This window comes from Triturus cristatus, chromosome 5_2, assembly GCF_964204655.1.
Source record: "Triturus cristatus chromosome 5_2, aTriCri1.1, whole genome shotgun sequence".
NCBI classification, from domain to species: Eukaryota; Metazoa; Chordata; class Amphibia; order Caudata; family Salamandridae; genus Triturus; species Triturus cristatus.
In genome coordinates this window covers 596,523,532-596,551,506 of record NC_140588.1, presented here as the reverse complement: position 1 = coordinate 596,551,506, position 27,975 = coordinate 596,523,532, and the positions used below count along the sequence as shown (strand labels likewise).

At 41.5% G+C, this 27,975-nt stretch overlaps 1 protein-coding gene across 1 annotated transcript in view; it reads right to left on the bottom strand.

Annotated features, from left to right (window-relative positions):
- The window catches only part of LOC146829045 (gamma-aminobutyric acid receptor subunit beta-4-like), a 584,921-nt gene extending 566,150 nt beyond the window's left edge, over positions 1 to 18,771 (bottom strand). Inside the window, 2 exon segments of the mRNA XM_085606649.1 lie at positions 17,110 to 17,198; positions 18,370 to 18,771. Of these exon segments, the coding sequence (XP_085462775.1) occupies positions 17,110 to 17,198; positions 18,370 to 18,464 (184 nt within the window). The 5' untranslated portion in view covers positions 18,465 to 18,771.
- Positions 18,772 to 27,975: the final 9,204 nt, after the last annotated feature.

Here is a 27,975-nt window from a genome sequence, read left to right as displayed (position 1 = left end):
TGAACAAGTGCACCATTGTTCAAAATTAGATTCTGGTTGGCAGAAGTATGTACCCTGTCCAAGCAGGAACCACAATCCTAGTCAGAATAAGTCAGATACACAACCTAAACTAACCTGTGCTCACCCTATAGTAGCTTGGCTCAGAGGAGTCAGACTTCACTTAAGAGGCAATGTGTAAAGTATTTGTGCAAAACTTAAAACAGTAAAACAGTGAAAGCACCATACAAAAAGGCATCACACCTCGTCAGAAAAATAGAGCTTAATTTAATGAGCAAAACAAGACTAAAATGACAAAAATTATAAAAATCCAGTCAGTAGTACTTGAGATATGAATTTTAAACATTTGGGTAAAATAGTGCATAAAAGTGCAAAGCGCCAAATGTGGTTATCTGGTCGCGGCAGACCGGGACAAGGTCTAGAGTTCAGGCCGACCATGATAGAATGCAGGCCAGATACAGGGACCCACTTAGGCCCACTGAACACAGTCCCTTAAATCCTGGTGCACGGTCTGTGCAGTGTTGCTTTGTGAGGCATCATGGCAGTTCTGATGAGGACCAAGGAGGGCAGAGCACCTTAAGCCCACTTCCAGGAATCCATGCCTAGGGTGGTAGCACTTGGCATGGCAGACACACAGACTGCAGAGTCCAGGTGCAGGAGCCAGTTGGTTAGAAGCCTTTTATTGTCCCTGAGATCTCAGAAACCAGGAGATCGGTCAGCTGGCCCTTGGAGTCACTCTGTGTTCTAAATTATAGAGATGCAGATCCTATCTTTGTCACTCCCAGGCAAGGGGGCAGCAGGCATAAGCCCAGCAAAGCAAAACAGGAGTCCAGCAGAGGAGCAGTTCAGCAGAGTAGCAGTTCTTATAGCAGCACAGCAGTCCTTCTTCCTGGCAGAGTATCCACAGGTTCAGAAGTGTACTGAAGTGGTGTTGTCTGAGGTCCAGCATTTAGACTTTCGTGCCCTGGTTCTGGAAGGTGGCAGAAGCTTCTAGACAGTGTCTTTAAAGTGCAGGGAATCCCCTTCCTCCCCTGCCCTAGCTCCAAGCTGTCTGGAGTGACAATACAGGGTTGTTAAGCCTATCTTGTGGAGACAGGGCACAGCCTATTCAGGTGCAAGTGGAGCTGTGCTTAGCTCCACCCCCATCAGGCCAGTTAATGGCCCATTAAGGCAAATCAAGTCACATGTAAGCTCCCATTTCCATTGTATGTGGATGTCTAGAGGGAAAGCAGAAGGCTTATCTGTCACCCACCTCAGACATATACTCAGAGACAGGCAGAAGGCACAGAATGGTTAAAGTCAGAAATTGCCAACTTTCTAAAAGTGACATTTTAAGACTGGCAACTTGAAATCCAACTTTACCATAAGTTGTGATTTTCAATTGTGAGTCCAGAGACACCAAACCGGAAAAGTCTATATTTTCCAAATTGGGAATAACACTTAAAAAGTATAACAAGGCAATCCTAATGTTAACTTGCAGGAGCGATAGGTCTTGATGTAGTGTAAAACTAATTTAAGAGTGTTTCACTACCTGGACATGCAAAACTTAAAAGTACATTTCCAACTTTTTAAATACACTTCACCCTGCCATGGGGACTGTACAGGACCTACCTTTGGGGTGTCTTCAATGTTTTAAAAAGTAAGGTTCAAGCCTGGCAAGAGGGTTACCCTGCCAGGTCGACATGGCAGCATAAAACTACACACAGAGACTCTGCAATGGCAGGCCTGAAACATGTTCAAAGGGCTACTTAAGTGGGTAGCACAATCAGTGCGAAAGATTCACTAGTCACATTTAATTTACAGGCTCTGGGAACATGCAGTGCACTTTACTGGGGTCTTATAAGTAAATTAAATATACAAGTTGTGGATAGGCTAATGTTACCATGTTTTAAGTAGAGAGCACATGCATTTTAGCACTGTTTAGCAGTGGTAAAGTGCCCAGAGTCCTAATGCCAAAAAAAACACAATTCAGGAAAAGGGGAGGAGGTAGGCAAAACGTTTGGGTGACCATACAGAAAAGGCCATTTCCAACAACCATTATTCTAACAATCTATGGCCAGACTCTGTAAAACAGTTATTTTCCAGGATAGGGACCAAGGGGCACATTTATCAAGATTCCACGCAGCGCAATGCAGCAAACAACCTTACTGCACTGCGGGAAAGGGAAAGCGCAGGAATGCACTGTATTTAACATTATACTGCACATGCCTGTCCTTTCCTTGCACTGGTGCACAATGTGCTGCCTAGCACCAACGCAGGCCCCCTTGCACTGTGATGCAAGGGTGCCTGCAGTGCAGGCAGGATTGTTTCTGTGCAGGAAGGGGCACCTTCCTCCACAAAAACAATCATCAGTGATTTTCCTCTTTCTATGTGTGCTGCAAAATGCATCACACATAGAAAAGGGAAGATGAGGAGAAATAAAGATATTTCTCCTCATTGAACCTCCCCTGAGGAGGTGTAGCGTTTTGACACATTCCCAGGTTTACCAGTGTTGGGGAACCAGGGAATGTGCCAAAATCCATGGGTGGATACATAGGGACACCCACACTCCACCCATGGATGCCCCCCGGGGCAGATTAACGCAACAAAGCAGTTTGTGTTGCATTTCGTTACTTCAGATTCATCACGCCATGCATGGCCACCTTGCGTGGCATAATACATCTTACGTTAGTGTTTCGTACCCCTTATGCTCCCCTTGCGTGATCCGAATATGACCCAAAACATTGATAAATATGACCCTAGGTTTCCTTTTGACCCCAGTTTGATTTGACTCTTGAAGGGTCCATCGTCGCACAGCATTGAAAGCAGTCTGCCAAAATCATCACCATCTTTTTCTTTCAGACATCAAGTCATAGAGATATATCCTCTAATTTCACCTTGTTTTCGCTAAGGTGACAGTCAGTGTGTGTGACGTTTTGAACAGAAGGTTCATAAAGTGCCAAGAGGTCAGAAGGCCGGTTTTGGGCTGCAGTTAAACCCAGGAGCGGCGTGGATTCCTCGGCACGGGTTTCTTTTCACTAGCTTCCTTCTGCCAAGCGAATGACATAACAGCACTCTCTATTGTGAACAATGAATTTTATATAGATGGTCTTTTTTTCTCCTATTTAGTACATTAAAAGCCTCAGGCCAATGTTCAGTCCTCGGAAGAAATGACTGTTCTTCACTCCCAAAGCATGCAAAGTGCAGGCAGGGGGTCAAGCTTTCCCAGCACCGACAACGCATTTGAGGAATTCTCCCTGTTTAATCATTTGGGAAATTATTATTTTAAAAGTTATGAAGAACCATTAAAACCGGATTGTATCTCAACAAGACCATAATATTCCCAAAGGCTTTCTCAATAATTTTGTCCCAAAAATTCTCAATGTTTGTATCCACTCTTATGCTCAATATTATGCTCAATAAAGACATATATAATCTCCTATTTTGTGTAGCATTTAAGCACATAAAGACCATATAGATGGTGAATGGTGTGCTTTACAAATAGGTAAACAATAAGAAGAAACAATGTGTCTTCTCGGAAAAGGTCTACTCAAAATTTGTTCTGGGTGGGGCATGACCATTCCTTCAATTCCACCAGTGAATAATGGCTCCTCTGTTATTTGGCACACCATACCCATATGCAAAGTTAATTTGTAGCAAATGTACAAACTGGCCGCTTGCATATTAGTATAGAGTCTTGCAGATGAGCATATGAAATGTCGTAATGCTCATATACAATTTGCACATTTGTAAGTCACAAAATTGCAAGCCATATTTATGCTTTCCAAATTTGTCATTAAATATGCCACTTGCAATGCGATATTCGGCTTTGGCATTTATTTATGTACGTTGTAAATTCATTTCTACAAGCTGACATCGTCATAGATGTCCTTAGTTTAAAAACACGTAAATCACAACAAATAATTACAGCTGAAAAACGAGAACCTCACATTTTATGTCCACGAGATATAAGTAAGGTATATATTCACGAAATTTGCTTTCCACTAACACCATGTTCATTTTGTTTATCTTGCCAATCGTTGTGGAATAAGATGACCAAGAACAAATATTTCAAACCAAGCCGGAGAATTTCAGGAACTTGTTATTGATTATAGCTCGGTGAGGCTATAGAAGATGGCGGGATATGACTAATGATGGTTTGGTAATTACCAAGTGGTGATAAAGGTAGGACACTGAAAGTCAGAGAATTGTTCATCTCAACTCTATGTAACCACTTAAAATAACAGACTGTGTTGGTTGGACTTATAGGATTAAGAAGCCCCAGTGTGGAGGTTTGCTCATCCTCCATAGAAACTTTTTTAGACCATCAAAAGCTGAAGGTACAGCAGGTGGTTGCTTCATGTTGCCACCTAATCACTCAGCTTCTCGCCAACTTGGTACCCTTCAACTCCTGTTTTACAGGGTCCCCATTCCTAATAGAATTATCCCCTAAAAGTCTTGTGTTGTTTGCCTGTTGTTGGGGGATGGGAGAAGGGGGAAGGCTGAATACCCCTAGGTAGCACATTGATTATAGAAGCATCATTCACACTTCACAGCATCAAAATAGACATATCTGAAATGGACTTGTCCCAAATGTATACATAGTTCATGGGCAGGCTAACAACAGTAACTCCTGAGCTCCACGGTAACATTGAATGCCATGCCCTAGTACCTACAACCACCAGTTTGTATAGAAGCATGTCAAACAGCTGTGATGTGATTAAAATTGAAAGGCTTATTTGGCAAGCAAAGATAGTAAAGGGAGCTTTATCACGCCTGGAATTGGGGCTTGAGATCCTCTTCCCATTCAACAGTTGTGAGCACAGCAGGGAAGATGGGCATTTTATTGCTATGGGACACAGTGATCATTTGAAAGCTAATACAATTCCACCTACTCAAAATATCAATATGGGATAGGTTTGTTTGGAACAGTAGTCAACAACATAACTCATGATTATCACTGTATTAAGATAAAAACATCGCTCTTAGGTGCCGGGTGTTATTGCCCTCGTAAAGCAGGTGAGCTCTATCCACAGTTAACAATAGGAACTAGGTCCAGAGTAGCTTAAATATAAATGTACATCATAATATTAATGATTTAATTCAGCGTATTCTGGAATAAGTCTGCCACATTACACTGTTATGAAGTCAGGCTGATTAAATCTGCCTCACTTTGGTAGAATTCATAAACTGAAAAAAACTGGTCCACCCATGCATCACATATACATCTAGCTAACTTCAAAATCAGGGCCAAGAAATATGGCATTTGCAGAACGAGAGTCATTGACAAAGTCTTTGGACATGCAGATTTGCAATACCACAGCAAAGGTAAGTGACTTTCTGCTTTTGTCATCATCACAAACACATACATCATATTCTTGCCAGATGGAAGTTGCGCACACAGAACTGTGAAGCAATGAAGGATTTCTTCTGTGAGGCAGGATCATTGATGACCAAGGCTTCAGGAAATGGTTAATCCTTGAAATAGTAAAACAGCTATATGAATGACAGTTGAGAACTTTGTACTATTGATAAAGAGGTATGCTGTTCGGACTAGTGGGAAAGTAGAAGGGGGAATGGCTCCTATAAGGAGCAAGGGCCCTCACACACGCTGAAAGGTGTCATGCTTCATTATGGGGCAGCTCCTCGTAGGGCCAGAGCTGCAATGCCCAATGGGCCCCAAAGGGGAGCTTTTTGCCAGAGATCTTTTGTAGACCATAGTCTTAGCCATTGATGAAGTGGGTGTGTGATGGATGTGTAGTGTATATAACAGGTGAGTAGAGTGTAGGAAGTGTGTGGATTAAAAATAACTATGGAAGCCCCCTAAACTAAATTTAATTTGTGGGTTCCATGTCATGATTAAAAAGAAAGCTACTACTTGAATATGGAGAAGTTAATTGTCTCGTCAAGTATCTAAGTGGAAGTGACGGTCGACATATTTCATGCCCTATATTGTCAAAATGATCTTGGCATTTCTTCAGGACCTAAAACTACAACTAACTACTCAAAAAAAGGGTGGCACATATCTATATAGTAGAGTTAGTTCACCATCCCTTTCTAATTGCACCATCCGCAGTCAGTACATCATTAACTAGCAGGTTTCTCTTCTGTGGGGACAAAAATCAGAAGTTACAGGGAGTCAAACAACTCTGGAGTCATAAGACACGCAGTGGTGATGCGAACGACTCTGCCTGTCTGTGTGCAGAGTGCAACCGACCTACGCTCCGGGACTCCGGAGTAGTGAGTTGAGAACTTTGTACCTACCCACGATTTGTGAGAGAGGATAGGAAGTCCCATATGGGAAGATTGAGGAGGGTGGAAGAGCATAAATCTACTGCAGAATAGCAAGTAAAGGGCACAATGCTTCTCCAGACAATGGTGACAAAGGTAAAAAACACAAATAGTGTGAAGATGGAAACACAACAAAAGTGATAGATGGAGAATGTAAGATATTGCGGTGCAGTGAGAGAGACATATCCCAAAGGGAACCAACACCAGTCTCCGGCTTGTCATTTTGTAGCCCTATACTACAGGGATAGAGAGTGGCATAGCCCTTCAAATCTTGTTTCTCTCTCCTTGACACTGCGTAATGTAGCAATGTCTATATTTTGACATCTGGTCCAAGGAGGGTTACAAAAAATGCATGTATTTCAGGACTTACTGGCCAATGGAGTTTCACAGAATGGAGAAACTAACAATGGCCAGCCTCAGTGTTGCCTCATTCAATAATAATGCGTTGAATAATTTGATCAAAAGGAGAGTAGTGCTCCATCAGCTTTGGTCTGATCACCTCAATATGTAATTGATTCAAGAAGTACACTTGATTTAGCAAAGAACATATAATCTGAAAATGCATTGGAAGCCTTGATTGATGGGGAGGAAGGATTGCGTTATGAATACTTATGAATATAGGACAAGAATCTAATTTTATAGGTTTTGTAAAGAATCAAGCTGCAAGACTATTTAATTGGAGGTAAAGGTCTAGAAGTTGGTACTAGACCCTTTGTTGAACAGGCTTTGAGATGTAGAATATGATTTGAACCATAACAAGGTCATGGAAGTAATGAAGAGTATACTCTCTTACCTAGGTTTACTAAACATTAATGCATTGTATTTTCATCTATTTGAGAGTGCAGCCATATGTTATGCAAGCATGATTAATGTGCTACATTAGATGACTTTCTCACATACCAGACTTTGTTAAATCACGTTTTTCACTCAGTGATTGTAACTCAAGATGCAGCTGACTACTTTCGTACATAAAGAAGAATTTAGCAACTGAGACCTAGGTTTTCACCTACAGAATGAATAGGAATCATTCCAAGAATCCCTCAGGGAGAGCAACCCAGTGGGACTCACTGTAGGTAGTCTTGGGTCTCAGTGAGTGAACTGCTATGTCAATGAGAACTCTGTGGCCTTAAGAGAAAGCTTTCTTCATGGGCCCAAGCAGAATACAGCAATAGGTAAGATTGGTGCACTTTCAATAAAAGGACATTATTAAAATATAAGGGCACAACTAGGAATAGACCTGGCTGTCTGACAGATGTGAACTTTGTACCTCTCCGAGGCATTCTACGTAGTCACTTTCGCTGCTAAATTAGACAAATTAAGAACATGTCAAGAAGAGGGTACATTTGTGACCTTTGTTATGAAACAGAAATCAGAGTTGGATCGGCTACTGACAATGTTAATCGAAATTTCCCTCAGATTGTGCTGTGAGCTGTATGGGTACAATAGGTGGGCATTGCTAATTACACTGGCGGTTAGAACTGGCCTCCCTAACACGAAAGTGTACCTTGACACTGGGTGAGGGGTGTTCAATGGTGTGGCACTCAAATATGTCTTTTCTGTGGTTTGCACTTTTCACCTAGATAATATAATCAGTATACAGTTTCAAAATAATAATAATAATAATAATAATAAGAATAATAAGAATAATAATAAAGCATTTTGTAATACACAGACTGTCTGGAGATTCTCTTGTGTGCCTATATAGGCCCCCCCAGCTCGCATACTGCAAGAACCACCACTGGTGGACCTCACTTCAAATACTTAAATAATGGGGAATACAACAAGGCACACTGTGCTAAACTGAACAGTTGTACAGCACAATATAACAGAATTATGTAATTTATAAGGAGAAGGAGTGCATCAATATAACTGCTAATCGACTTGCAGGAGGCTCCAGATTGGTCCTCTAATATAGACAGAAATGGAGAAACCAAAAGTGGAATCATAAAACATATTCATAACAAACTCATAACACATCCTCTGCTATGTTTTGTGCCAATCCATTTGCCTACCAAGGTTTATGGTGGGAAGGTCAATTTAGGGAGTTGTTATTTCTCTCCTTCCCTCCTACCGCTATTGTGTACTCTTACATTAACATTGACCTAGAAAACAAACTTTTTATGCAAATCTCACAGAAGAGATGAGCAAGGTAGTACTGGTAATGGAGTGCACTGGACTGGTAATTCAGTGCATGCTAAATAAATCTAATACTTTGCAAGGCAGTTGGTCAGCAAATTATATTCCACTTCTATAAGTTTCTGTGTCGAGTATTTGGAAACCTTAACAGTAGACTCAGTGCTTTATACACTTTAATTACCACAAATAATGGGGAATCATACATTAACATATGTATTCCAATGGATGGGGAGAAGCAGGTCATAGAGTAAGATATAAACTTCTAGATAATGTTGCTTTAATTTGTTCACAGTATTGAGTTGCCTTTGATATTCCATATATCTTTGTGTCACAACTTGGAGCAGCCAAAAGCGCTTGTTAAAAATATGGCATATAATTTGGGTTACATGAAGGCTCCACAAGACAGAGAAATAGAGACAAGTGATAAATATCAGAGCTTCATCATAGCTAATCCCTATTTAGGTTTGCACTGCAAATCGTACACCTCTTTAATTGATATGGAGTCCTCAGTCAACCCTCTCTTAATCAATCGCTACCAACCTTTACTCTACAAAAGGATGTTGAAGATAACATGGGCAAGATGAGTTTTAGGAAAAGTAGTCCTGATTCCCAATTAATGTTATTTGAGTAATTGAAAAGGCTAGGAAGTGACTGAAATCTCCTGAACCAAGCAACTCTAAATTTCAAAAATGCTTTGAGTTTTCTCTGATCTGGTGCCTTTCTCAGCGATTTTCTAACAACTGCTGGTAAATGATCCGACTCAGCTGATTAGAAATAATGATGTTCTTCTTAAATATGCTGTCAGGACCTTAGTTTGCTATTTTATTGGCTGGCATTTCATAAACTGTGGTGATAAAATATAAAGTAAAGACTTTGAACCAGGGACATACATAGTCTTACATGTGATGATCTTTCGTAGACTTATATTCAATATATACTTGGATAAAGAAGGCGGAAAGTAAATTTAGCAACCTATATTTGTTAACTGTTTGAAAGAAAGATTAACTCTTTTCTCCACCTGTGCACAGAGGAATTTTTCAGAAGAAGTAGATCTCTGGTGTGCATATGTTAATAGGACTACGTGCACAGGGCAGTGAGCTAGGCCTAATGATTTAGGCTATTAGCAAAGGCTGGAGATGACAGAAAAAGTTTTGATTGCTAAAACAAAGTTCAATATTTGACTGCAACACACTGTTGGGAGCCTCCTTCAAGCTTCTATCCATCTCACCCTACTCACATACCAGCATTGACCAAAGACTGCCTTGTTTTATCCATACTTAAAGGCATGTGAGACACAGAACAAAGCCCATGAATGCATATGTATATACATAAATGTTTCTAAGACAAACTCTGTTACTAACAATACTCAATGATGTACAACACTGCCATAAAACACAGAAAGACTGGAGTTCTCCCCTCATATATCTGAAGCAAAATGCTGATACAAGCTTCTTGTTATCCTCAAGCAATTTTGTTTACAAAAATGTACCATGGCCAGAATGACTGATATTCAAGCCTTTTGCAACATTATTTCACCATAGCTTGAAATCCTACACCCTAGGACATGTCCTTCAGAATCATTTCTCCAGCAGTCTCCATCCTCAGGTAAAGCACCGAAGATGTTCTACTGCAGCCAAAAATGATCCTGGCCTCCTTCAAGTAAATCTCACTTACCAAATGCAAGGAACTTCTCTAGTCCAGTGGCACATCTGAACTAGAGAACATCCTGCAAACTACTGCTGCTGTCTGACTGGCAACAGGCCTTCGTCAATGGCTCCTTAGCCTCAGGTCGTTTTGATTGCAATTTCAATATATAATTTATGAAGTTGATCAAGGAGACGCCAGACCTTGATCTAAAAGAGAAGGTCATCTGTTAACAAAACTCCAAAGGCCCATTTCTTGACAAACTCATTGAAAGAGCCACCTTCACCCAGGTGTTCAACTAAGAGGTTCAACTTCTTTGAGGAAATTATCATTATCTTGCATTACAAAACAGGTTTCTGACCTTCCACAATTAAGGAATTCACTTTTATTTCCATCTGGAACAATCTGAAGACCACAGATAATGGACATACAGTTGAATATTATATCTTTGGACTTCTCATCCATATTCAAACAGTCCAACACAGCATTTGACCTAAGAGTCTGATAAATCTCTGTACTGAAATCACATTCCTGGATTCGAATATTTCCTTCCTGTCAGGAAGATCCAACATTGTCTCACTCAAAATGTTGCCTTTATTTACTTTCTATACCAACAATAGTGTTCAGCATAGGTTACTTCATTTTCAACTCGTCTTAAATGCAGATATTACCCCTTTATCGAATCTACCAGTCTAATGTGGTACAACTACGTGTGTGATACCCAGATCTTCCTCACAGAATTAAACTCTTCATATTTTGACTTCTCTAGCCTAGACCAGTGCCTCGGAACTGGAGACCAATGGATGCTACTTGACTATCAAATACTGAATTCATCAAGAACAGAGATCCTCACTGAAAAAGTAGGCAAAATATTACCCTACCACCATCTGGCCTCTGCAACTTGGTCCACCGCAAACCAAATTGATGTAAACAACGATTCTGCGAGGGGTAATGAACTTCGACCTGTCTCTAGCACGTCAAATGTATCAGGTTATCAGTAGTTCCTTTTTTATCATTAGAACACTGTGCAACATTTTCCTTATCTTAAAACTGCTCAGGGGGTCCAGGCCACCATCACTTTGGTGCTCTTACACTTAGATTATGCAAACATTCTATACATTGCAGCCTCGCTATACCTACTACAAGGGCTAGAATCGATTTAGAACATGCCTCCTAGACAACTCCTACAAGTCACAGACCAAATGACATCAGCACAGCAAGTTCAACTCTTTTACAGCTATAAGCATCTCCCTCAAGGCCATCCAAGGGATCAAACCAACCTTCCCCTAAAAAGAATATTGTCTATCCAATGAAAATAGAATGCTTTATTAAAGTCTAACCCTCAATACACCCTTCTAGAAATACATTTTGTTCATACTTCTTTCTCTGTTCAGAAAGCTCTGGACCACACTGCTGATAAAGATAACGGCCATCCAGAATCACATGAAATTTAGAAAGGTGGTAACGACCAGTCTGTCCCCTACAAGATGAGTCTTATTTCAAGAGGAGTGTAATACTCCTATATAATGTAACTCTTTCAATGTTTCCAACCACACCCGAAGCTAGAAGACCAGGCTTCTTGAAGGAAAGCCTCTGCTTGGTCATGCCTAAGATTCGCTTGAGCTCCCTGTGACACATTGGAACCATTGATCCATGCATTACACTACACCATGGCAACCCACACAAAAAGCATACACAACCATAAATAGTATACACAACACAAAACGTCATCTGTTACTCTACTTCACTTCATGTGAATTGCATCCACTATGTGCACAAGCTAGATTTAAGCACCACCCCAGTACTTTCCAGTGACATAAAACCTCTTCAAATACAGGCTCAACTCGATAAAGCAAGCACATGCACAACAAATGTAGTAGTTGCTTACCTGTCCACCCAAAAGTGCACAGGAAATTTGTCAGGTGCATGATACTATTCAAATGCTACAGTACAATATATATATTTCTTAGCTATTTAGTTCTTTATTTCGGTACAATGGCGATAAAAGAGCGAGTTAAAACACAGTACATAACAAGAATTAAAAAAAATACTTTAAAAGTCTCTCAATTCATTGGAGCTGACATATAAAACACATATTGCATATCGTATGAGTACAGGATTACACAATTCAAACAGCAGCAGACTAAAATTGCAACTATTCAAATTTTAAAAAGCTGCAATTATTTTGACCCCATCCATCCTCTAGGCATTCTTGGCTCTTTTAGCCTCCCCATATGCATCAAGAACCGAGAGACAGCAAAGTAATACATTGCCTAGTATCGCTTCTTAAACAGGTACCAACAGGTACAAACCACTTCCTTCTAGAACCTTGTTATGTTGAACAGAAAAATACAACATGCTCTGCCATTTCCACCACCTGAGGACAGAACGGACAAAACCTGTTAGAGTCACGGGGCTTATGTCTCCATTTGGCTGTGATGGTGCAGCTAGGCAAAATCCCTAAAAGAAACTTGATATTTGAGGTCTTCGCAAAGGGGGTCTCAATCTCCAAGAATGCCTCCAGACGGTAATCAACTTTAAACTCCATGAAGGAGACAGTAAGTGCACCAGCCGTAGGAGAATAGAAAAGCAGATCGTCAATGTCTCACCAGTGGGCGCATTTTAGATCCGACTTTGAGACCATGACAGCGTTTATGGGAGAAGACCAGAGGGGTTCGTACCCGATGTGGCCTAGTTGTTCTTTCATAGTCCAAAGCCAGACAATCTTACAAGCCTATCAACTTTGAAGAATTATTCAAATTGAATTGTTAAACTCCCTGGCACATGATTTGCATACTTTAACAGAAACTGAAGCAGAACATGTGACAGACTACCCCTACATTGCGAACTGTGCATGGCAGACGACTCTACATTCTTTAGGTGGGCCTGAGATCCATAAATGGACACTCGTCATCTTACAAGGACCCACGACTCCCAGAATGGATCTCAATCCTTTGACATATGGCCCTGGCGTTTTTTCAGGCAAATTGAATGCATGCTTAATTTTGGAACAAAGTAAATTATTCTGAATTATTTTCAACTTACAAATAAGACTAGAATTTCGGCTAATTGACCAGCAATTAAGAGCAGAAGACACATTGCTGTGGTACTGGTTTAGATTGAAGAGAGCGAATCAAAAATTCCTTGAAGGACGTTTTTTGCCAAGAATTTGAAAATCTGACCTACTGAGGTATGACACCCTGACACAAAGCAATTCAGAAATTCAAAAAGATCTCAGAATACCAAACCATAGGAACAAGCACTTTTGTTTTCTAATGTTAAATGCCTTTTGAGGAAACATATCTCTATTCTGTCTCTAGATAATGACCTTTAGAAATGTGTCAACCTCATTCATGCTAGCCTATTCAAAGAGAACTCAGCACAAAATCAATGTCTTGCATACCCTTCAGATTTAATACCTTTGGCACCAAGGATCAATTACTTAAGACTATGTTTTGAACTTTTTGATCTTGGGGAAATAAATTCATCATGAAAACAAAAAAGAGTTAGCAAAGTATGCAGAGTATGCAGGGTCTGTGATTACCATGTAATATGTTGTTGTAAGACATTTGCCATTCAACATAGATTGTTTCTACTACCAACTTTAGGAACACTGTGAGTGTAAACTTGCAAAGAGGCAGTCCGCCTCAGGTTCAACAATATAAATGGTTTCTCCATTAGCAACTTGCTCGATTCGTGAATTTGGTACAAGCCACATTGGAAAATCAACCACCACACCATCAATTCTTTGCCAGTAAAGAGATAAAATCAGATAATCTGTGAATCAATACAAAAAAAAGGTAACTGGCCATTGAAATACATTTGGCAATGTAAGGTAGCAATTAATTAACAATAACGTTGATAGATGGTGATGGGCTACCTCCGAGAGTAGAACTTCTTTGAAATGTAGCCCCATAATCAAGGTTGTCGACTCCCCATGACCACTTCGAGCGAAGCAAGCTCATCCGAAATGTGGAACCCCACCTGAGTTCAGCATCCTATGCCCAAAGCTAATTTACATGAACATTATTTCACTAAACTAATTTCAGAGCTAGTACAATGCACTCTATAGTTTTCTATACTTGTTGGATGAATTTAAAAGATTGTATCGAAAGGGGGTATTTATTTTTGTTGTAATGGCTTTAATTACCTGAACAATAAAACATACTGGATCTTCGTAGTCCTACTGTGATCCATAAAAACATATAGGGGCAGAAGAAGGTCAGGGATCAATGAGGTCTCTCTTGGTCCACATCCAAGTCTACTGTCCTGCACAACCAGTTTGGGTCAACATTTTCGGACTCAGATCTGCTGTCTCAGATGCAGCTTGTGCAGGTATGCTTAGATATGCCTGCATCTGTGAAGATGTACCAAGATTTTGACAGACAGACATAGATCTGGGTACTAGAAAATTACAGCTAAATAGCCAAATATAGGACAGTATAGACCCTGACCCTGATCTGCATAAGAATGGCCTACTCAGTGTATACATGGCTAGGTCTGTGTTAGCAAACTTACATTAAGTGCTGTGAATCCGGGTGCGTGTAAGTTTGAAGAAATGGCTTTGACCTGCTTGAGCATACCTATTCAATGCCATTCATGGGATGAGCCCAGGCAGGCTGGAGGCCACGGGTATGTAGACCTAAATCTGTGAGCGCAATCAGGACGTCACAAGCAGACACATATCTGGGTAGGTTTGTCACTGGAATATTTTAGGTGAAATAAGTTGAATTATAAAAAAAAATCAACTATTTCTTAAAATACTGTTGTTTTGTGGCTGAACAATCTTCGTTCCTGTTCATGAACTGCTCATGTAGGTTTACACACAGCCATATACCACAAAAACAAAGAAGGGCCGCAGCTCACCGAGGCTGATGGCAGAAGGCGCTGTAGCCTTGTTATCAAGTACAGGGGTGGTCCCGCCTGTGCTAATCTCCTTTGGGAGGGAAGTGGTTTTATAGCCCTGAATTGCATGTATTATTGTCGGTTCTCTAGGACCCTTTAATCCAGGTAATGGCATTTAATTGAAGTGTGGCAAAAGAAGGATAGTGACCGAAACTAGGGCAGGCGCTTGGGGGAGATAGAGGCAGCGAAGTGGGGAAGGATTTGATGTGGTAGCAAGGCTGAAGAGAGAGGAAGAGACAAGTGGATTGTGCGAATCTGTGAAGAAACCATAACTGAATTGGAACACCAGTATGAGTAATTAGTAGATAATCTTCTTTTGTATTTGCGAGCAACTTTCACACTCCCGTTTCGTCAAATATTGTCCTCTGGTCCGACTGTTCAAGAGATGACACCCCTACTCATTGGTTTCACCCGGAAGAGTTTTTCCACGTGTGATTGGTCACTTGTAGGCTCACACTGGACACATATACACACACTCTGAAACACTGATTTTATACTTCAATCATAGATACATAAATACATGAACTTTGACTTTTGTAAATGGCTGCCTTTTGTTAACACTACTCAGTATGCTGGTGTTCATTTGAGTCCAATCATATTTTTAATCTACTCTTTACTAATTTCACACATTTACTTATGGGCCACTTCAGGAGTCAATGGAAATGTGACAGCTGTAATTCAAATACAATCAGGAAAGTTTGATTAGGACAAAAAGATACAGAGAGAGGAACAGAGATAGAGATAGAGAGAAAGAGAGAGATAGAGAGAAAGAGAGAGAGAGCGAGACACAGAGAGAGAGAGAGAGAGAGATGCAGTAAGGGTGGGTGAGACTTGAATAGAGTTGGAGAAGAGAGAAAGGGTAATAGAGAAGTAGGAACACAGAGAAAGAGAGTGTTGTAGCTAATTTCCTTTTCTTTATTACATTTTTTTTGTTTCAGTACTTCAGAAAGTAATGAGTACTTAAATTACTATCATTTTAATCATTCGAAATATTTTTCTCTGTGGCATGCTACTTATCAGAGCGAACAATTAAAATAGTTTCAAAAAGTTCAGACAGAGCTCAAAATGTGTATTTCTGCAAATGCAGTCCAATTTGCATGCCAGACAGGCGGCGTGCTTAACGGTGCAGGCCTCTGGCTTTGAACAATGGGGCTAGGTTTAAATCTCTGCTCTCACCAAGCACCATGTTCAGTGGTGAGGAATTATATGAAGAAATTACACCCAAAATTCAGTGGGTATATATTCATAGGTGTGTTTCACTCGACTGCTAGGTATTATGGGTTGTACATTCGGTGCCAGGTTTGTGGTACTCCAGTCCATCGTTGATGTGTGAAGCCATCGGTAAAGTCAACTTTTCAGAACATCTACTTACTGTAAACCAAAGTTACAGCTGCTCTAAAGACAACATTTTCCAATTAATATATGCTGGCACGTAAACATATCTTATATGGGAAATTGGAACAGAGGTATGAAGCTACAAAGACGAATTCATCGGTAGATAGATAGATAGATAGATAGATAGATAGATAGATAGATAGATAGATAGATAGATAGATAGATAGATAGATAGATAGATAGATAGATAGATAGATAGATAGATAGATAGATAGATAGATAGATAGATAGATAGATAGATAGATAGATAGATAGATAGATAGATAGATAGATAGATAGAGGAATAGAGAGAATGTTGTGTGAGAGTGCAGCTACAGCGAGAGGAGAAGAGGAGGAAAGAAAAGAGAGAGGTAGAGACGAATAGAGCTAAAGATAGAGAGAGAGTGAGGAAGAGAGTGCCAGCAGGGAGACAGAAGATGATATATATACATTTTTTTCAAAGTTATATGCACACACACACATTTATATATTTGTTTATATATATAGATGCATAAACATATATATATGTAAAGCAAGGGAAGAAAAAGAGTCGAGAAAGAGAATGAGAGAGGGGGAGGAGGGACAGAGGAGACGTATAAAGAGATGTGGCGGAGAGAGATGGGAGGGAGATTGAGAATAAAGGAAATGGATGTTTTTCAAATTGTCAATGGATGCCAGGTAGATGGTCTGAGCTATTGGGCATCTCACGACCTATCAAGTGCATTTCAACGTAAGCGCAGCATTAATCTAACCGCGATGTAAACGAAAAGAGGCATACTTTACCTCCAAAATCTGGTCTGAGTCGAATGTCATACCCTTTCAGCAATTTGTCCACTGTCTTTTTCACCACAGAGATATTCCCAGACGACGGGCTAAAATGAATAAAGACAATAGAAACGATTATTCTAATCATATTTTCGAGAACAGGACCATGGAGAGCGGACGGGAGACGGGGCTCAGTGCGGACAGTGCGAGTTTCACGGAGCGCGAGCTGAGCCCGCCATCTCTGCCGTCGAGCTCGCGCACCTCACAAGAGAGCTCCCCGACCGCCTTACTCCGGGGCCAAGCACACAGCTCCGACCCTGGGGCAGACTAGAAAGGCTCAGGGTTCACCTCGCTCAGTGTCCCTCTCTGCCCCGTGGGTATTCGGATGTCTAAGTGCTTCTGCCCTCCCCCCTTCCTCAGCGCTTTAAGGCAGGGGGAAGCCCTCCGCCGAGCCCAGCATTAGGAGTAGGAGGGGGTGCTGTCGATCCCAACCATCATTACACCCGGGAGGAATAGGGCCAGTAAGGGGTACCCCAACTCGACCAATTCAACAGCCGTATCCTTCTGGGGGATGGGGGGGGGGGGCTGGTGGGGGCTCACATCCGCATTTGTGGGTCTACCTTGAGCACACATGCAAGTGTCATGTATATACATGTATTCCAAATACCGATAAGATAGTTGCATTTCCCCTTTTCATTACATACGAATATAAACGCCTTAAATTAAACAAGCCTCCTTTTCTGTTTCACGTAATGGCTCTACTCAGAGCTGGAGGGGGAGACGCAAGACGTCTGATTAAGCAGCACGCACTCGGGCTGCATTCAGGCAGCAGCCCCCACGACCCAAAACCTGCAAAGCGGCAGCAGCGCTGCCAACAATGCCTGACTGCCCAGGGCTGAGGGGGGCTCTCCTGTGCTGGCATGTCAGTGCCACGCAACCACCATTCTCCGTAACAGGCATGCAACAGACTGGGAGCATGCACTGTTTGCACATAATCTGCCCGGTGACAGCTCTGCAGGGCACTTTTTGATGCAGGTGCTCCCCGAAGCTCCCCATGCCCCGGAACCCAATATTTATAATGCCAGGTATTACTCCTTTCTGTGTCAGTTTCACATACTATATCGGAATAACACGACTCCCCATGCGCCCCCACCCCCTCGGTGCACACACACCCACAGTGAATAATTACATGGCACAAATGCATGCACTAAAACACACCAAGCAGGACTGGACACAAAACGCTTTTTTGTTAAAAGCGGGCTTCAACAAAACCCTTACCTTTGGGCAGTACAGATGAAGCAAAACGCTGCTAAAGCAGATACAATTCCACTAAAGCTGCCTGCCCGAATTCTCAACATTTCCACAAACACCATTGAGAAAAAAAATATGGAGGGGGGGAGGGAAGGGTAGATTTTCTGGAATCCCCCTCCGAAAACACCTCCTCTCAGATTTTATAAAAGTAAAAAAAAAAGAAAAAATGTGAAAATTCCTATCAGTGCCAGTCAAAGAATTCGCCTCTTTCTTTCAGCATCCTCTCCGCCAGAGACATCTTCTGCCGACGAAGAATCCCCCAAGACGGATCAAACGAAATCCCCCCCGAAAAAAACGGGACGAAATAGGTGGACGAAATGTTGCCGATGGTCGTTTTCTATTCACTACTCTTCGGGGTTTTTTTCCTGCTATTTCGCCATCCGGTTCTGCAGATGTTGCATGGCTCCTGCTATCCACCTTCGGAGGAGGAGGGGGGAGGAGGAGGTGGAAGAGAAGGGGAGGGGAGGAGGGTGAGAGATCTAGCAATGCAATTTAATCGTAGATTTTCACCCCCTTTTCTGCCTGTCCCCCCTTTGATTTCACCGAAGGCTCGTTCCTTCCCTTTTCGCTGACTCCCTCCGACTGGCTGGTGGCGTGCTTACGAATATTCCTGAGAGAGGGGACGGCAGAAAGAGACCAGTGGACGAAGATTTCCTACAAAATGCAGAATTGCATCTTCCGTATTGCTGTAGCTGCAGCTCCTGGACCTTGGCACCGCTCGTCTCAGAGCCTCAACTGGAGGGGAGACGTGGACAGACCGGGATGCTTTCGGATTTCAAAATGTGCCTCTAAATATATATTTAAATACAGTTTCTCGGATTGAATTGTGATTCTGATGTCATATCTGACAGCATTAACCCCTTCTGGTGGGGAAACCTTCATTTTTTTCCAATTTCATTCCTGGAAGGTTGGTCTTCTTACATGAAATTCTTTGCCACAAATGAGAAGTCTGACACTTTTCAAAATTGTAAAATATTTTCGTTTCATTTCCTCTGCTGGCTTCCATAGATATTATGGTAGGCCATTTTTTAAAAAAAATTGAGAATCTGGATTTTTTGCTGTTGCCGGTTTTCCCATTTTAGCTTTTCATTTCTCCCTTGTTAGCTGATGGGAGGGCTGGAATAGTTTTCGTCCAAGTGATGTCACGTTCTCTTCTTTGTCACTAGGGTGCCACAGTTTCTGTTGACACGGTCCCACTGATGGCGTGAGGTACCTCCCTCCCTGGCTGTTGCTGGATGTGTTTTCTTGTGCGAGAGCCCCTCTGCTCACGTGGGGTGCGTGAGTGATGAGACTCCCACAGCTCTATACTAGGAGCCCAACCTCCTCTGAGCTGACACAGTTTGCTAGCACAGCAAGGTCGTTAGCATTTCCTTGAACCTTCTCTGTCTCCCTCCCAGACACTGGCCACCACGAAGGAAACACTGTCCCTTGTCGTGTATTTGAACCTAGTAGCAACCATCCAATAAGTCTACAACATCAAGGCCCGAAACTTGCCAAATGACCTTAACAGCTCAAGGAGCTCTTTCTCATTCTTCTGCCTGACATCACAGATCTCCTAAAATCATTACTTGCTACTTTTAAAAGGTGTGATGATCACTCCCCTCCCTAAGAAGCCTAGAACATACTTCAGGGACACCAGGGGTTCCAACCCAGTCATGTCTTTGCTCTTCTGAGCCAGATGTGGAGATACAGTTTTACTCTCACCTGTCCTGCTCATCAGCCTCCTCGCCTTCAGCCCAGAAGTCTGCCGGAGACATTCAGATCCCTCCGCTGCTAGAGGATGGACAGGTGGATTGAGGCAGCATTCCAGAAGCCAGGAACCCTCGGTGCAGCAGATTTGTGTTTGCATAGAAGGAAAAACATGTAACGGGCTAATGGGCACCAACTGTGCTGGTTCAGGATGTTTGCCACTGGTGTCCAGAACTCCATCCTGTCAAGACTCTGCCACCTGGGCCAAGTATAACCCTTTCCTAACTTGACTCCCAGGGGAGTGTGGATGTGCAGTCACCAGCTTCTAAGTAAGGTAGTGTTTTGGGACAGGGAGGTCAAGAGCTCAGAACTCAAGAGCCAACCAACATACACAATGACATATTATCCAGCCCCGTTCTCATCTTTTACCTTAAAGTTAATTCTACTTCATAGCAGAACTCAGCACTACACCCAACCAGTGCCCTCTGTCTCTACCAGGGATGCATTCCCATGATTCCAACCCCCAAAAAACTAAGGGCTTAGGCAATGATCGGGCATAGGTGCAGATAACATCAAAATACACTCACTGGTCAAATGTACAATTCAGTTTGAAGCCTTTTATCTCACGGAAAAAACCCCCAGAGTATGTAACAGACTCTTCTGCATGCAGTAGTCTCTTGCTCCATGTGAAGAGTAAGCGCTGCATTCACCTGCTGAGTATTAGTGCAGAGGCTCCTTTCCTACGGGGGCTGTGGTAGCAGCCGACTTTGTGACTCAATGTTCATGGGATAAAATCATTGAGGCAGCCCCGTGAAGCAGCACTCATCTTTGGCAGTGGCAGCCTTCCTGGCCAGTTTCAGACAAGTGCTCAGCATTGGCAGTTGTGGACTCCAAACCAATCTGTAGTGGTGAGTTTTCAGCCGTTGTGGCCTCTCGGCCAAGAAGGGTTTTCCGCTTCGAGAATGATGCAGCTTCACTTTCTCTGACCTCAGCTGCAGGACCAGTCTTTTGAGCTTTCTATGGACTACTGGGCAACACAGTGGTACTTGATCTTTGAAAGTCTTCATGCAGCTCACTCGGGAACCTTGAAGTGAGACCACTCCTGGCTTTGCTCTCTGGGCTTCTCATTTCGGGAACACGCTGGGCCTTACCTGATCCAGCAGGGCCATGCATGCTCCTTCCCTCTCTCAGCAGGCAGGCCTTGATACAGTTCTCGGGCAGACCCTCAGCTTCTCCAGCAGAAAGTGCAGACTTCAAGTAATGACTTTCCATCTCAGAGAGAATTCCTGTCAGTCAACCAACGGCCCTGGTTGAATAGCAGCTTTTTTAATACTCTGTACTTCCTTGGTCAAGAAGAACATGGGACTGACAAAAGGTGGAATGGTTTGGATCCCACTTTGATGCTTATTTTCTAGAGAGAGGATATGGATACACTGTCAAAGGCTTCAGAATTGATTTGGGGTGCTTCATTTTCAAATGTCATTTCAGTTGCTCCTCAGACACAGCCTTGCTGCAAAGTGAAGGTTCTTTAGCAGGAAGCAATGGGCTGGCTTCAATCAGTAGCATATATCCACTTGCCTGTCATCAGCCTTCCTAAACACAAACAACAGAGCAGACCTTGCATAGAAACATCCCTGCCTTGAACTACAGAAACTGCAGTCCAACCTATCACCACTACCATCTACCAATTCGCAGTTCTCATTGAGAATTGATCAGCAGCTTTTTGATAACAAGACTTCCTGCTACAACACCCTACGCTTTCTCTGCCGGATCTACAAATGGATCCCGACCGAAACAAGAAGAACAGTGACACATGCCCTTTTCAGCAGCAGACTGGACTACGGCAACGCACTCTACGCAGGAATCCCAGCCAAACACCAACGGCGGCTACAACGCATACAAAACGCCTCTGCCCGACTGATCGTCAACGCCCCCCGCCGCAGCCACATCACCCCCCTCCTGAGAGACCTGCACTGGCTCCCCATCAACAAGAGGATCACCTTCAAGCTTCACACCCACGCACACAAAGCACTCCACAACGCCGGACCAGCCTACCTGAACAGCAGACTCAGCTTCTACACCCCCACCCGCCAGCTCCGCTCCGCCAGCCTCGCCCTCGCAGATGTCCCCCGCATCCAACGTATGACCGCCGGCGGCAGATCCTTCTCTTACCTCGCCGCCAAAACCTGGAACACCCTCCCAACCCACCTACGACAGACCCAAGACCTACTCGCCTTCAGAAGACTCCTCAAGATCTGGCTCTTCGAGCAGTAGCGGCACCCCCCCCCAACCCCTCAGCGCCTTGAGACCCTCACGGGTAAGTAGCGCGCTTTACAAGTACCCTGATTGATTGACTTCAATTGGATTTCTAAGAGAAGTCCTGTCTCCATCCTCTTTCACTTCAGTGTCTGAGTCTTCACCCTCCAACCACAAGAATGCAAGCATTACACTCCACTGTCATTGGAAGTAGTCCTCATCCTCCATTTTGCATCATGGATCCCCTGACCCTAGTTATTAAATCCACAGAGTCTTACTACCATACATGCGCTTCACACTCACTGCACATATACATGCTCATCGTGCACACTGCTTGTCAGCTCAAGGTCCTGGGTTTCACATAAAAGCGGGTCTTCACACGAGAAAGGCCCTTAGACAACCCTTTCACCGACCCAGAGAAAAAGGCCTAGGATAAAAAACTGGGTTACTGGTTGAGAGGGTTGGAAGCCCCATTCCGGCAACAAGTACAAGTCTTGTGAGGGCGAACCACAAAAGTCACTAAATTAACCTGTGCTTAATCCTCTGGTAGCTTGTCACAAAAAGGGTAAGGCTTAATTTAGAGCCAATGTGTAGAGCACAAACAGTATAAAGGGAAAGCACAACCCAAACTAATTTAAAACAATATAGCAAAATTTAATCAATAAAATGATACCAGAATGTCAAAAATCCAATCAGTCGAACTGGAGATATTCAATTTTAAAGTTTTAAGTGAACATAGTGCCTAAAAACACAAAGCGCAACCCTCACATTGGTTTAATAATAGCCCCCACGGTGCGCCCCCCCCCCCAAGCTCCAGGAGGCCCACTCCAGCACTGTGCACGGGCAGAGGGCCCTTTGCCTGAGAGCTCCTGACTGGGTCCTTATCGTGGAGGTGTTGCAGCGTGTCTAGTTTAAAAAAAATTCTGTGATAGACATTACTTTCAAAACAAATCCTATTAACAAACTCTACTTACTAGGCCCATTTCAACCCAAAATCCTCTACACTTTCCGTGTTACTTCAGTTACCAAATATCATACTTTCTTAGGTCTTCCGATGGATCTTGCTCTGTGCTGCAAGGGACTAGAATACTCCGGGGATCAACTATTATCCTATGAGGACTTATAAGAGATAATTGTTGCCCATTTCCTACAAATTTAAATCTCCCAACATTTCCCAACCAATGAATTCTTGTTCAAGACAGAAACAAATCACAGGAATAATCAGACAGAATCAGAAGAGAGAACTTATCGGAACCATTTATCTATGTCTCAAGAATGCTGAAACGCAGAACACGAGACAGATCAGATTAAATGGCAATTTAGAAATACATTCAAGGCAATACAAGGGCTATCTTCCTCAGCCGAGTGAGATTTAGACTAGAGAACAAAATTACTTACAGGTTTCAGTAGATTCTCATTCAACCCAAATGAATGAAAGTTCAGACGTTTTTAGAGGTTTTCAGTTCTAGTTCTAGGACAAATCTTTGCCTGCCTAAACTGCAGCAGGTGTCAGGAAACCCTTCAGCCAAAAGGGCACGCATACCAGCCGGTAGCAACACAGTTCAGTGTCACAGTTAGCTCAGTGCCCATGTCCAGTTAATCAGTCTCATTACCACCCCAACGACCAGCAGCAAGACAGGGGCAAGACAAGGGTCAAAGCCAGACAGCAAAAGATAAAGCCAACAGCCAAAAAGCTAAAAAGCAGCCAAAAGAAAAGCACACACAGGAAAGCCCAAACGAGCCCCTTCCGGATTGGACAATTCTACTCTGATTCCTGGTTTACTCCCCTACGTGTCAACTTTGTCGGACATTTCATTTCATTGTCTGTTCATGATGGGACAAGATGATGTGATCAGTAAAAGTGCACAATCTGGGAGAATCCGTTTCTTGCAATTTGCTTAAGATCACCTTATTTCAATTGTTTAATGAATTATAACATCCTTGGAAATGGGAGGATGAATGCCCCATTCGTTGTCAGTCAGTTCCCAGGCATACTCTCTACCTTGTAACAGATTTTGCTGCAAGTTCAGTCGAGGGAGTTACAAGTAAGGAAATAGTCCATTGATGGCTAGAACACAAATGGAAACATTACAAAAGGTTCCCATAGGCTTCAGACAGCACATTTCACAAGTTAACACCAGATGAGAAAGCAAACCTTTGAGGCCTAAGTGGAAAAGTCAGCTTATGCATGAAGAATATTGCTAAAATACAAATATTTAATGTATCAATTACATTAATTCTTCTATTTAAATGAAATAACAATGCCTACATGTAAGTCTCTATTAATATAAATCAGTATTAGGTACTACTAAGATTTTCAAAGTACATCAGTATAATTTTCATGTTTCTATGTAAATTCCTTTAGTTGGTTATGGTTTTAATTCATCCTTTGAAATCATCAATTATTATTTCAGAGTGGAATCTTTACGCAAAGCACTTCATCTCTTAGAAATATGCATCTACTTCATATTTCATTAATATCAATGCACATGTTACTCATTTTCTTCTAAAGTTAGTTTATATCATCCTATTTCATACAGTTAAAATTACATGTGCCATTATATCACTCCCTCTATGTTAAGTCTATTTTTTTAAATGTTTTCTAAAGACATAATTGCATTAATATTTAAAATATGCACTTTCATGGTATTGTTATTTGTTATTCAGGAAAAAATCTGTTTTTCTAACTTTCTGCATGCTTTTACGATGCAGTATCTAAACCAGACTTTGCACGTGTAGTTTTTCTTATATACGTGAAACATGCCACACATTTATTACAGTGGAAAAACTAGAGAGGTGGCCCAACTACCCAAGGGAACAGGGCACTGTAAACCAGTAGAGAAAAGAGCTTTCCCTGGAGAATGATAACACCCACACTTACACTCACTCATGCAATACACTCTTGTATTCAATCAATGACAGAGGACTAAAGCTCCATATATACCCCAAATCGAGATGTAGCGTTTGACATTATTTTATTTTTATCTAAAAAAAATCTGTACAGAGTATTATTAAAACTATCAGCACATAAACATATATCAATGAAATTCATATAAAGTATGCAAGAACTCTCCTAACACAATACCTCATAAGGTTAATATACAATGAGCAAAATATGTATACAATGAAACAACAAAAACAACCAATACATTAAAAATACCTATACTCGGGGACCCTTTTAGCACAGTTACACATGGGCTGTTGCTTTAACAGATCCAACCTATAGCATCAACTTTAAAAAGTGCTGGTAGGATAACTATTCATTCCTTCCCAGGGTTCCTTGTGGTTGGATTCTAGTGGACTGGCGTCGACACGTTTCGGTGGTATACAAATTAATCTTTAACAAAACCACCTTCTTCAGGACAAAAAGTTCAGGGATTTATTCCTCCACAATTCTGTAAGTGTAGTTTATTAATCCTTAACGTTGTGTTTTAGCACAACTCCAAATCCGGGACTAGATATTGCCGCTCGATTCATGTAACCCCCATTCGGATTGTCATTTATGTGGTGGAAGCTTCAGCTATTTAAAATTACTTGTTTATATAGGGTAATTATATCCTCTTCACTTGTAGTGTAATTATTCAGCTAATCCTTGTTGGTGCCTGCTTCTGTATGCCAGATAGGTTTTTTCCTTGCACATTCCGCCCTGAAGGTCGGATGGCCTTATTTAATCTAAACCTCTCATTCGGCGTCTCTGCGTCCGTGTTGTAGTAGGACATTGATTACAGCCATAATTATTTGTCCAAATCATTTTCTAGTGAAAGATTTGGTAAAGGTAGATGCAAGATAACATCTACACTATCAATTCCCCCTTTGATGGCAAATCAAGCCATCACACATCTATCTTTATGTAATGTTTATCTGATGTCACAGTATAATGCTGTTGTTTTCATTTGTTTCAATTTAGTTTGTTCTAATGCTTTTAACTCATCATAATATCCACATTGTCTATCTTCAAGTTAATTTCTGCATTCTTCTTCTTATTTCCCTTGCTCTTCTTTTCAGTACTTGTTCATTTACAATAGCGATAAATCAAAATTATTGTTAGTATTCCAATAGCAATAGTTAGTATAGGTGTCAGTATTCTTCCCACTAGACTACCTGCCAATAGCGCAAACCATTTTCCCACTGATTAAAATCCATTCCAAATGGAGTCCCAAGCTTTTAGTCCAGTTAGTTATTTTTCTAAATTAGTAATGTTACTAATATATCTCTGCAAATCTTTGCTTTTGTCGGGGATTTTAAGTGCAACACGGTTGAATTTTTAACATGCAACTGACTCCATCCTCTTTTGTGAGTAGGACATCCAATGCAAGTCGATTTAGTAAAACCATAGATCTGATAGCAACCATTTCAGTATCAATGACAAGGAAACCCCCAGCAGCATCGGTTGATAATCGATCAACTACAGTTGACAGTTTTTCGGCTTTAGTGAGAATTTTGAACTATCCCAACTGAGGGAATTATAGCACCAAAGATATCCCCAATCATTTCAGCAGCACCTATTCCTCTTTTTAAAAGTATATGTTTAACTTCACTGGTTCCACTGTTTTGTCCCACATGATACATTTTTGGAAAGACCATCCCCATGTAACAGCATTCATACCATTGTTTTGGTAGCTTATAAAATGCATTTCCCCAACAAATATAATATACCCCTGGAAAAACAGGATCTGCATCAGCTAAATATTTACCCCACCCTCCCACAAGAAGGAAGGCATGATCACATTCACTGGAACCAACGGTGTTGTTTTTATGTTTTGTTTTGCGTCTCAATATGCATAGCTTCTCATTATGTTGCCAATCCAGAGCCATAGCTGCATTTGTTTCCCCTTTCTTCATTTCACCCTCCCTATTTGCCCAAGGTGGAATTTTAATTTTTGATTCTGATTTCTTCTTTATTTCCCCACGTCGGTCTTCTACTGAATTAATAAAGTCCTTTTCTACACTATGTAAAGCACAAGTCAGATTATGTCTATAAGCATATACTGTATCTATTGTTAATGTTGGTTGGAAAAATTCACCCCTTATTTCATCACTTTGAGCATCGGGCACAACATTCAAATTTTTCTTGATGGCTTCTTCTGAAAAGATCAAATCATAGTTTGAGTTATAATATTGAAACTGCCCTTTGCAATAGAATAAGCTTGTTTGTACACTACAAGAAACACCATATGTTAAAGGTAAGTGATTATAAGTAACTCCTTTTGATACTGAGGTAGGTAGTTGCATGCACACATAATAATCTCCAGCATCCATAGTATCAACATACTTGTATAACAATTTAGTAAAAATATTTAATCAAAAATCGTTAATAGACTGATCATGATATAAAGTTTTATCTGTTAGTTCATTAGTTACAATTCCATCATTCTTTTCTTCTATTGGTTTAGTAATAGGGGTAGGATCAACATCATGTTTCAGATAAACATGACGAGGAAGGGTTAATATTATCAACAACAACACGAGTATTATAACAAAAACAGACAAAAAGCCAGCACATATGGGTTTACGCTTTAACGATAAGAAGTTTGGATTTCCCATCTCCTGGTTAGGGGGATTCATATATATATATATATATATATATATATATATATATATATATATATATATATATATATATATATA